Source organism: Montipora foliosa, chromosome 8 (genome assembly GCF_036669935.1).
Source record: "Montipora foliosa isolate CH-2021 chromosome 8, ASM3666993v2, whole genome shotgun sequence".
NCBI classification, from domain to species: Eukaryota; Metazoa; Cnidaria; class Anthozoa; order Scleractinia; family Acroporidae; genus Montipora; species Montipora foliosa.
In genome coordinates, this window is record NC_090876.1 from 3,196,993 (window position 1) to 3,209,492 (window position 12,500).

The 12,500-nt window shown below is 38.4% G+C and overlaps 1 protein-coding gene across 1 annotated transcript in view; it reads left to right on the forward strand.

Annotated features, from left to right (window-relative positions):
• Positions 1-1,985: 1,985 nt before the first annotated feature.
• The window catches only part of LOC137967589 (sodium/glucose cotransporter 4-like), a 20,353-nt gene continuing 9,838 nt past the window's right edge, over positions 1,986-12,500 (forward strand). Inside the window, exons 1-10 of the mRNA XM_068814105.1 lie at positions 1,986-2,247; positions 4,706-4,777; positions 5,176-5,280; positions 7,444-7,503; positions 8,303-8,407; positions 8,616-8,721; positions 8,818-8,898; positions 9,662-9,870; positions 9,958-10,093; positions 11,519-11,626. Of these exons, the coding sequence (XP_068670206.1) occupies positions 2,152-2,247; positions 4,706-4,777; positions 5,176-5,280; positions 7,444-7,503; positions 8,303-8,407; positions 8,616-8,721; positions 8,818-8,898; positions 9,662-9,870; positions 9,958-10,093; positions 11,519-11,626 (1,078 nt within the window). The 5' untranslated portion in view covers positions 1,986-2,151. The remainder of the gene's footprint in view (positions 2,248-4,705; positions 4,778-5,175; positions 5,281-7,443; positions 7,504-8,302; positions 8,408-8,615; positions 8,722-8,817; positions 8,899-9,661; positions 9,871-9,957; positions 10,094-11,518; positions 11,627-12,500) is intronic.

Here is a 12,500-nt window from a genome sequence, read left to right on the forward strand (position 1 = left end):
CTATAACTTGGTAGTAAACCGACTTTTTCGCCACGAGGGAGTAATAGCTATTCCGCTTTAACATGATAGTGGCAGACTATGGTTCTGGTAATAAATCATTGTATGCCTTAAAAAATAACTCGGTTATCTCTACGTTATAATCTAATCTAACGGTATGGTAATTAACGAAACTCAATACATCAGTTGATGCCATATCCTTTGGTTGCCTAAAAATAATTTTTGCGGCCCGGTTTTGCAGTGAAGTGTTTCAATTGAATTAATGGTATCCATGTTAGTGCACGAACCTAACAAGACAAGACCGAATCTAATAGACGGTAAGATTACACTAAAATAAAATTTTAATAAAACGGCCTTTGCTAATAACCGACACCGCTTTAGCAGTTACACGGGTGCATCCAACGAGAATTAACCCTAACCCTAAACATAGCATTGTTAAACGTATTTTATTATTGAAACGGTAGATATAGGCATATTTTTATTCTCTAAAAATTTTTCATCTGTTCGGATTTCCTAGCTGAAAGTCTACTGATCCGAAAACTATACGGATCAAAACTTATCTTTTCGAAAATTTCAGCCAGATAAAAGGCTCCCGGAAATTCTAGGTGACATTTTTCATATGTTCGAAAATCCTAGGAGAGGCAGGCAGGCAAGAAATTTTACAAATCGTCTTCCGAACAGATATTTTCCGAAAATTGACGTTGGGTGCCCTTGGTTACAATTTGTTGACAAAGCTTTTCTGTGTGGTACCCAGGTAAGTTTATGGTCCACCGTCATTCCAAAGAGGCGAGCTTTTGTAACATAACATAGGACTGAATTTCACGTACCGCAGGCAACCCAGTGTACGCTATGTGGAGCGTCTAGTTCCAATTAACAAATTGATGTCAGTTTTTCATGCGTCTGTCCTGTTATTAGGGAGCTTAAGCTTGCGCGTTTTTGAGACGCGGACGGCAACCGGGAGAGAACATTTCGCGTGCTAGGACAGTGGTGTCACCCAGGTTTTTATATTTATCATCTCTAAAGGAGAAAAGATACTTAGTAATGTAAATGTGGTTGTGTGAAGACAAGTTAAAAGGAAAACAGCTCACTTCCGGTTGCCGTCTGCGTCTCGTGAATTTCGTCATAACATTGTCGAAGTAGCTGTGGATCCACGAGGTGATAGCGGAGTGGATTTGCTGACTACTTTGACAATATTATGATGAAATTCATTGTCAATAACAGGACAGACGCATGAAAAACTGACATCAATTTGTTTTTTACAATAACAGAAAGGCAGAGGGGTCAAAATTAAGTCAAAACACGAGAAGAACGCGAGCCAAAATGCGAGAAACTTCAATTTTCTTGACGCTGACGTGACCAATATCGCGTCAATTTATGTGTCTGTCCGCTATTAGCCAATGAGCGCGCGAGAATTTTGCAGTCTTGTAAAAATTGTACTCGATATCATGTGATTACCTATAGTTATTGCATTGACCATTTTCACATTCCCCATAATACACCTTGTTTGCCCCCCAAATTTTGCATAAACCATTGAATTCACACTCTTGGGAATATGCAGTGTCTCAAGAGCATTTGAAAACAACGGTTTATGCAAAATTTGGGGGGCAAACAAAGCGTATTATGGGGAATGTGAAAATGGTCAATTGGCACATAATCTCTCCTCATTTAATCTTACCCGTGAAAAAAACGTATCATTTTTAAGTCGCTTAACGAAGTCTACAAACAAACCTGTTTCAAAAATGTTAAGCGACAGAACGGCTGCCGTGAAAACACGGCCAATGCTCTCTTCGCGGGGAAGGCATGGGTGGAAATGGAGCACGAAAAGAGCGTGCCGTCACGCGTGCTCAGAGAGCGTGACTTCTAATATTTTTGAACTTGTATTGAGAACGCTCGCAGATATACAAGTCCAATTATTTTTCTCTAATGAGTAATAATAGCATACTGATGATTTTCGTGCACTTCAAAGCTCTCTCACCTTGACAAGGTCTTTATTCAAACGGTACTGGGTGTGACCATCAGCTATTACCCATGCAAACCTTATTCGATTCACTCAGGCGACGATGAGAACCAATCGGATTTCGTTTCTCTGGCGCGATAATCAAGGAGCAAGACCCAAATTCTTTGTGCTAAACAGCGACTTTAAAATAGTTCAATATGGCTCAAAATCAGTACAAACCTCCTGGGCTTGAAGCATGGGATATCGTTATAGTCGTGCTGTATTTTGTTATCGTCCTTGGCGTCGGACTCTACGTGAGTGAACATTTGATTTTTTGTATTGTGATCTTTGCAGTGTCGGAAGGAAAACATGTGTAGGGCATGTGTTTACAGTTGTGTGGCTGCATGTTAAGATTAATATAGATTCTTTCTTCTGCGATAAAACAATCTTAATGCGACTTGTCACTAGGTATTACTGATTCTTTTATGAGTACTGCCCTCGAAGTCTTGGAGACGAATCATAATGCGCTTCTCAGGGCGCTTATGTTTTGAAGGATGGGACAAAACAATGCCATTTACAGTGACTTGTCGGAAGAGTTCACTGAAGGATAAAATATCAGGTTTCACCATAACATGCAGTGGAAAAACTTTTATGTCCGGTAGATAAATTTAGTTGCATTTTTCGCAGTGCTGTTCATCAAGAGAAGTTATTTTAAACCCTTGAGGTCAACAGCATATTTTTGGAGCAAGTGAATTAAATTTACACGGAAGTTTTTCTTGTACTTTGTATTCATTAGCTTTGAGTAACAGAAAGAAGGGACTGGAATTCATTGAATCCCACTTGTCTCTTAAAGAAAGGTTTTTCACTTTTCTATCATCCAGAATTTCAGATATATGGCTTATAAAAAACCAAATGAATCAAATTTCTTTGATACTTAAATTTATGGTCCATATTCTCACAAGAATCCTCCAACTTGTCATCTCGGTTTCATTTGAGTACCACTTGTGGTGTGAACCTCTGGAGCATAACCGTTAAATCCCGTATCAGTGCTACTGACCGCTAAACATAACAATACAGGCAATTTAAAAATATTCTAGATTTTTTTGTGACATCATCACCTCTTTCCTCCAAACGTTCCATTTTTAGCCACAGTTCTCAAGCCTCAGTTAAAACTTTCAACAGACGTTCTTTTCGTAAATGCATTGTTTTTATGGCATCTCAGCTCATCTAGTGATTCCAACCTCCAAAGTTCTCTCAATGAATGCACTTCATAATCAATGATTACTCCTAGCTACACAGTATTGTGAGTGACATCCTAGCTGCACATAATTTTTTGCTCCAGTCCTGCAGAGATTATCTGGTGGAACTTTTTCAGTGGCAACAAATCTGCAAAATGTTAGTTTTGTTTAGGTCAGTGTCTGGACCCATCACCAGGCATAGGCATGATAGAGGACAAAACAATCTATAGCTTGGATAAAGTTGATGTCATTTAATGATATCAATGTGTTACTTAGCAGTTTTTTTGTTCTAGTAGTTGACTTGTTGGATTAAAAAAGAACAGCTGTCTTGCCTACAATTACATTAATTTAAAATAGCCAACTACATGTACCTTTTAATTTGTGTGTAGCCAGCTTCTTCAAACTTATTTGAAGCGCATTTTACCCCTCGTTATGCTTAAAGTTCCCCTTTTTATAATAAAATTTACGTTGGGAAAAAAATGGGAGAAATAGCTGTAGCGATCACTTGTAAGAACAAAACATTGTCACAACAAGACTTGAGAAAAATGATGATGGAAAAAAATGTGATCTTTTTAATTGGAGGAACTTAGTTATCCTTATCTACATGTTCCAGCACTTGCCATTAAGTCCCTCTTGATTGAAGATTATGGTGTTTTTTGCTTAGTTGGCTAGAGACACTGAAATCCTCTTAGAAACATCACTGGCCACATTTTGCTGGTCCAGGGGTTAAATTAGGACAGACTGCAACACTAGGAACTTGGTTCCCTATAGACCTTATTCCAAAATGGCCGTCATTTAAATATTCTTTTGTTTTTATTCAAATTAGCCCTTGATGCCTCGTTCTTGAGCAGAAAATTCAAAAGAATATTTTGCCTTGAACGAGGCATCAAGGTCTAATTTCAATAAAAACAAAAGAATATGTAAATGGCGGCCATTTTGGAATAACGTGTATTCTTAGCAGTTTTGGTTTGTGGGTTCTTTGATGTCCCTTTGTGTCTATGAACACTAAAGGTTTGAAAGACTGGGCCTATGGTTTATATCCCGCAACTGGTGTGCAGTTATATCCATAGTAGGTTTCGGAAAAAAAGGTAAAGGTACATGTAGAAGGGGGAAGCTTTTAGGGGGAAAGGGCTCAGGGAAAGAGGATCATGATAACTGGAGTAAGTTATAGAGTAAGTTATGTGGTGTGATATGGCCAGATCAGGTAAGAAGATGCAAATTTGGGTAGCATGGTGAAGAAGTGTGTGGTAAGGTGAATATATGGCAAGGAAGGTTACGGAAGAATGTTCCAGATAGGTTAGCTCATGTGAGACAACCTGTTCCAATAATATTGTAAAAGCAAGCTATGGAAGAGGGGGTGAAAGAGCATATTACACCAACAGAAGAAGGGTAGCTATAGGGACAAAGGCATGTTTGATAATGGCAAAGGAAGGACAAGGATTTCCAGAAACTTAGTAGTTAATTTCATTAAAATTGTATTATCTTGTGGCACAATGTAAATGTTTAATCTTAATTTAACCAATCTTAATTTCAGGCCATGTACAAGTCAAATCGTGGCACCGTCAGTGGGTATTTTCTGGCTGGCAGATTTATGACTTGGCTTCCAGTAAGTGTCTAGGATACATGTTCCATTTTCCATTATCGTAAGTATTAATTTCTGGATACCTCTTCTGAAGCTCCCTGGCTTGAGAAGTGTGATGACTGAAAGGCCGAGTTTTAGCAGCTCTCAGTTTTGCTGGGAAGCTGTGATGTAAACAATGCCTGAAGCGATAAACAAAAACTGCTGACTTTCTTGCAGCCAGGTCCAGCCGTGTTTTATGTCTGTGTACAAAATTAATTAAATTGTTATGGTGGATAATCAGTTAATGAAATGCAGACCTGTTTTGACTTGTTATAATCAATCCCTTCACAAATGCATTGTGTTGAGTCGCCCTTAATTCTGAGCTTAACTAAGGTCGAATTCAATGTACTCTACTTTTCAATGTGGTTATGATCTTTGTTTAGGTTGGAGCATCCCTGTTTGCCAGTAACATTGGCAGTGAACACTTCATTGGCTTAGCTGGGTCTGGAGCAGCAGCTGGAATTGGTGTTGGAGCATTTGAATTCAATGTAATCAAATATGATATTAGTATAAAATTAATAAAAAAGTTATAAGTATTTATTCATGTGGGTAGCCGCCAGTGAAAACACAGAATTCCCATGCATGTGTACTGCTTTAAACCCAGATACTGCAAAACATAACAATGTTACCGTAATTATAAAGTTCTGTTATTACTGTAACAAATTTGCACAAAAAATCATTGGTACACGTTACATATATGTGGGATGCTCAAAACAGTTTCAATGCTTACAAGCAATGCTCTTATTAGAAGGTTCGGCACTACAATGCTGTATCATGTATCAGCAATATTGTGATACCAAATGAAACAAGGATTATTGCTGAACAAGGTGCCGTCATTATTGTGATGTAATACGTCACCGTGGCAATGGTTAAGCCCTGTAAAAACACCCATTACATGTATTTTGTCTTTAGCTGGTTATTTCTCAAAAACAAACTTGGTCACCCCATTTGTTATTTTTGAAAATAATTAGAAGGGCAAGATGAAACTTTCTGCAAAGTTTAAAAGAATTTTGTACAGCGGATTAAGAGCCACCTTAATTCTGTGATTTTTTTAAACTTTGCAGAAAGTTTCATCTTGGCCTCTTTTCATCTTGATCACTTTTCAGCCATTAAAAAAAGGGGGGGGGGGTGGGGGTCACCGAGTTCGTTTTTGAGTTATAGGCAACTAAACTCCAAGTATAGGTGTTTTTGCTGGGCTCTCCTGTTGCCAAGCACAATTTTCTATGTTTATTTGGAAAAAAAGCTGTAAAAACTACCATTTTTCTCTGTGACACACAAAATTACGTACATCGCAGGATATACGTTGAGTATGCACGACGAATATTGAGCGCACTATGACCAATTCATATTTGGACATTTGTCACAATGTGTTGAATAATAAATAAAGATATCCTGAGTTTAACAAACAGTAACCTCTTTGCATTCACTTTCATAAAAGTTTGGGAAAGACCTTTGTGAAGGAAATCCTGCATATCTTATGAATTTCTCCGCCTCTTTGCTTTTTTCTAGATTGAGGTACCATTGTATATCATACAATTCCTTTTTTAAGTTATGTACAATACTTGTAAGATATCTACATTAGGTTTAATGCATAGTTCACCTATGTCAGCTCGTCATGATAAAGATGCAGACTGCCCTCCCATTATGCACTGTGTGTATCTGTCTCAGACAATATTTGAGGTTGGGAGCTGGTGGCAACAAGGAGTCCCTGCTGACCAGGGACTTAATTAGATGCATTATTTTTCATTTGTTGATGTCACAAAGTGTCTGCCAACTAGCTAAATCCTTCACGAAGGAGGTCCAGTAAAAGCTTGCAACTGAACCTGTTATTTACAATAATTTAATAGTCACTAAAGTAAAACATGAGGAGTAAGTTTGGAAATAGTCAGCAGCTCATGCTGTGAGATGGCACTCCTTGCGAACATTAAATTTTGTTGGGCTACTTAACAATTATTCCATGAGCGCGCGTTGGATATGAGATGGTAAATAGCCAACGAGGCACGTAGGGCCGAGTTGGCTATAACCACTCTCATATCCAACAAGCGCGAATGGAATAATTGTTTCATTAAATTCCTTAAACTCCAAAAGTTTAGAAGTACGAAATACGAGCAAAAAAAGCGAGAAAATCCTAGCAAAATCGAAAAAAGTTGATGAAGATGCGATGTTGTGTAATACCTCGTGGTCAGACAGACGCAGGCTCATCACAAAAACATTTCTTACCTTTTCGCGTATCTCTAAGCTTTGAAAGTGATCCAAACTTTCCACAAAAACGTTTTTCTTTTGCTTTATACCGAAAGAAATTTCGCTTTCTGGCGTAAACGTTTTTAGTTTAGCAACGCTAAGCGCAATCATTTACCATATAAGGTCAAAGTAAGGTATATGAGCTGATAACCTAGATTGAGTGAACCAATCAGAGCACGAGAATTGCATTATCCGAGGTTGAGAATTTAATAATATGAAATAACACAGTGCGACAACCACATAAACCACATAGTTATTTCTGTTGTTTGAATCTTAAGCTTACCAAACTTGCCATATAAAAGGCTTATTTGAATGTTTGATATTTAAATTTAGGGCTCTTTTTACAAATATTAAGAAATTATTATTTTTTTATTATCTTTTGTGGTTAAACCTTTCATTTTCTGTTATAGGCACTCATCATACTGCAGTTGCTTGGCTGGGTGTTCTTGCCAGTTTATATTGCAGGGGGGGTGAGTGATGTCATCACGTAATCTACCTCGTCCTCATCTATGTACAAAAGAAGATCTGCAGGCTGTAGTTGTCACCAACTAAAAAATAAAAACACTAAGGGTCGATTATTAAAACATAGTTTAGACGATATTTAACAAAACCGCGTTCTAAGCCATTTTCAATATTGCCAACAATCATATCTAAATATTGTCTGCTGCTGACGATAACAAGAAGGTTTGCATTCCACACTAGACAACAATTTATCTACTTAAAATATACCGCTTACAGCTGTATAAATAGATTTGGAGGTCCACTAATTGTCTTAAGCCGCGGCTTTAGTTAGACTTTGTTTAAATAACTGGCCCTAAATGTGCATGTGGAGTGCCAGTCCAAAATTGTAAAATTTTTGCTTAAGTTCCTAACCATAATTATTTTGTGCTCCTTTACTGTCCTCATCAATAAATTCAATGATAATATACTGTACTGTGTGAAAACAACTTAATTGTTATAAACAAACTTCGGTCTTTTCCATTTTATTGCCAATTCTGGAACAGTAAACCAAATTAGGATTGCCATGCAGCAATACTAAAATGAGATCCCATTTCACATTTGGATGATTTTCATGGGCTAATTCTATGAGCTGTGCCTGTTCATTTCTATGCTTCCTACTGTTCAAATTCAGTTTTATTCATTTGTAATTACTGTACTCTTATCCTATTGACTTAAGATCTCTTTTCTTAAGACAGTTTAGTTTGATTAGATACTCCATTCGCTGTTTCAATTATTCACAGACAGGTGTTTTATAATTGCTTGTTATAGATTTGTACTCTACCTGAGTATATCAGCCGTCGCTATGGTGGCAAAAGGCTTAGGATGTGGCTCTCTGTTGTTTCTCTTCTTCTTTACATCTTCACAAAAATTTCAGTGAGTATGAAATTTAAGCAGATTGTTGCAAAAAAGTGTATTTTGTATTGCTTTAAGGACGTGCAGACCTTATTAAGTGCTATATGTTAACAACAAAGTGACAGTTTCTTACTTAGCCAGTAATTAAGTGTGCAACTTAAAAAGTTGTTACTTAACGTATGGTATCATGATGATGTTTAGCATTATGTGTTATTTTCTTGTATTTCAGGTCAATTTGTTTTCTGGTGCTTTGTTCATCCGCCTAGCTCTTGGCTGGAATCTTTATTTAGCCATTTTGTTGATGCTGGGAATGACCTGTCTTTGTACGATTACTGGTGGGTGCAGACATATTGGCTGTCTGATGATATCCAACATCTCAACCTTAGTTATATTTATGTAACTGTCTACTCTTCTGTGGTTTATTCAAACAGGTGGACTGGCGGCAGTTATTTACACTGACACACTTTGTACCTTTTTGATGGTAGTTGGATCTCTAACAGTCATGGGACTTGGTAATGTCTTTAAATTAAATCAGAGAATAACTTCAATTATTTACCCCATACAGAATATACCAGTATACAAAGTAGTTTTGCTTTGCCAAGTACAGGAAAGTCAATCAATCTTTATGTTGGTTGTTCTGCCAGCTTTAAAGCTGGTATGATTGCGGCCAATGGGCCATTTCCGAGTTGCTGTTTGTCTCTGTTGAGTCTTGGTGCTCAACTATACATATACATACCGGTACATGTAAACAGGTAGTTTTATTTCTTCCTTGGCATGTTCCTCAATTATTTTGCTATCACGCTTTGCAAGAGTGCTGTAGGATCATGGGCGTAAGCTGTCACATGTTAACCCTCTTTTTATCGTGAAGGAGAATATCAAATTATGAAATTTTTATATATGAAAAGAAAGAATCTCTTGAGCTTAAGTTTCCATCATCCCCAAGGCTGATGCCCAACAGTCGCCTGGTCGCCTGAGGCACTTTATTTGCAAGCGCAGGCGACCAGATTTCTGAGCAAGTAGCCCAAACGGGCACCTTACTTGATTCATCCTCACTTTCTTGTAAATTTGATCCCAGCTGGAATTAATTCTGGGCTCTTGAAAAAATGACTCAGGCTACTAACTTTTAATGTTGGAAGCCCGAAGGGCTCTCGGAAGTTTTTCTTAGGCAGCAGCCTTGATCCCACTATTGTAAATATATCCTTGTAATAATATTATTGTTTATGGCATTGTTGTCTGGGTTATGTGGCATTCTCACCTTTAATTGAATAATAATAGGTTTTTCAGAGATTGGTGGTTATGAGGGATTGAAGAAGAAGTATATGAACGCAATATCCAATGACACACTGTACTCCAACAGCAGCTGTGGTCAACCCCGGGACGACTCGTTTATTATGTTGCGTGATCCAGTCAATTCTGACATGCCATGGGCTGGGTTCCTTTTTGGGCAAACAATAGCCTCAATTTGGTACTGGTGTGCTGATCAGGTAAATGGAGCCTACATGCAACTCGTATAGTGAGTACTTTTGGAGCATTGCTACATGTAATGAGCATTTTTTTGTCTGTTATGCAAGGTTATTGTTCAAAGAGCCCTTTCTGCCAAAAGTTTATCACATGCACAGGGAGCTTGTCTGTTGGCTGGCTACATTAAAATCCTACCACTCTTCACCCTTGTGATGCCGGGAATGATTAGCCGTGTCCTGTCACCAGGTAAGGTGGTGGGGATTCACTCAAAGGAGGAGGGGTTAGGGTTAAGGTTAGCGTTTGGTGTTTGGGGGGGAGGGGGGTGGTTGGGTATGTTGCAATTGGAGCATTGGTGTGCATTGACCCCACTCCACTTTTGCAGCTGTGTGAGCACCATATTGAAGCCCTCCTCAAGGTAAACAGATGTGAGGACCAGCACTTAAAGCAAGCTTTAATTTTTTGGCATGTTCTTAAATTTAGAAGTTCAGCACAAAGATATTTGCCCTAATAAATAATATTGTGCTCTTAATCAACTGTCTATGGTTAAGATTGCATTAATTTGTTGTCTGGGCTGTTCACCCCTGTCCTCACAATCAAGGTTCCACAATTAGTGGGCTGACTTCTCCTCCTGTAAGGCATTGTTGGCACGAGGCACAGGAGTCAGCATCAGGTTCCCATGGATTTGAATTAGCACCTTTGCATTTGGAAGGCAAGTGGCCAGGATGGGGCATTTGTCTCAAGATGTTTGATATTAATAATTGCTGCCGCAGTGAGTAAGTCTAAAGCAAAACACAAGGGATTGTGGTCAAAGGTGCAAGGAATTGTGGTTATGTGCGAATGGAGGAATTAATATGCGTAGCATGATCATCAGAGCCTGGTGCTCTGTATTTCATTTCACTCCTTGTATCCTCAAACTATAGATAGTTTACTGTCATGCAACAGCAACAACAAAATTCGAAATCATTCAAATGAAAAAGGCCAAGAACTTGGAATGTTGTTGGAAACAAATCTTTGAACACCACTCCAAATCTTAGGTCTGTGCAGTACATCGTTTCTGAGTTATTCACACAATTTTGTATGCAGACTCCACTTGGTCCACCGATATGGCGGACTGTAATCAACTGAAAACATCTGGTGTTCACTTTGCGATGAAAGGGCTTACTTTTCACTGATGAGATGAAATGCATGTGTATCAACACATCTCCTAAAGTACTTTAAAGGCGCAAACTGCTGAGATTCACAGGGATGGACTGTTTTTTTCCAAGCAAATAGCTTTGTATCATGGTGTTGCGCAAGGTGACAACTGCTGTATTTTCGAATTTTGTAGGTCATCGTCAACCTCCTTTAGATAAAAATTCAGAAGACCTTGCGATTTTGATTTTAGAATTTGATGACGTCTCTGTGAAAACCATCTATTGTTTCTTTCTTCTTTTGAGTGGGGTCCAGAAGGAGGTCCATTTGGGGGTCTACGTTTTGTACCGTCCATGCTCAAGACCTATTAAAATCTCCCCTCACTTCCAGGCACGACCGTCCTTAAATTACCGCAAGCATAATTGAACGTCTCCCTTCCCCTCTGGAGCATTTCTACCATTTACTATCTATAATAGGTAAACTAGTAATAATTATTGTTAATTTATGTAATGTTTACATAATGCTCTTGTGTGGTCTTAGACCGTGTTGCTTGCAGTGTTCCAGAGAAATGCATGGAGATTTGTGGCAGTAAGGCTGGCTGCACCAACATTGCCTACCCAGAGCTTGTGCTCAAGCTTATGCCCACGGGTGAGTTGCGTGTATTTGGATATGTGAGGTTTTGCCAACTGATCAGTAAAGTATCAATTGAACTTGTCTAATACTAAGTGGGCCATTAATGGTATTGCTATCAACAGAGCTTATACATGCAATTGGGCGTTTTAGGTTATAAAATCAGAGCTTTTGTGGTGACTATTATAGACATGAGAGCTTAGTTTCTAATTTGCAAATTACATCTTAATCATACAACTACATTACCAATAAATAGAGGCACTTAATCCATAACTGCTAAAGGGCAAAATAATGCTTACGTATTTATGCTGCATCAAGCTTCAAGGTGCAACTTCTCTTTCATGCAGTAGAGTACTTTCTAGATGATAACAATTTGTCAAAAAATTTTTTCCTCCCACAGTCCATTTGGAGATGTATAAGACTTTTCTTAACTACACCACACAGACGTTCACCCAATTATTGGTTAATTCCGGCATGGTGCAGTTAAATCTGGTAGTGACTTCCCATCCTTTTGTTGGCTCATCTGTCTTTGTTCATTGCCTGTGTACCAACACCCTTGTCCGATCCAGTACATGATCTTAACCAGCACTAAGAACCAATGAAGTTTGAAAGGCGTGTACTTTCTTGTTTTGTGGAACCCAAGCTAAAAACTAAAGCGATGGGGAAGTCAGTATTCAGCCCCTCGTTGCTTCAGAATCCATATTATTGAGTTGCTATGGAAAGTAAATGGTGAAAGATGTTGACATTTCCAACATGGCAGAGTCTACTCTCACAAGTCACTTGAAAAGGAAGAAAGATGGAACACTTGCATCACAGGAGTTGTCATTGGCAAGCATTTCAAGTTTTTTTTGGCTGTCAATTTTCTTCAACGACCAGCCACTGTAAGTGAGCA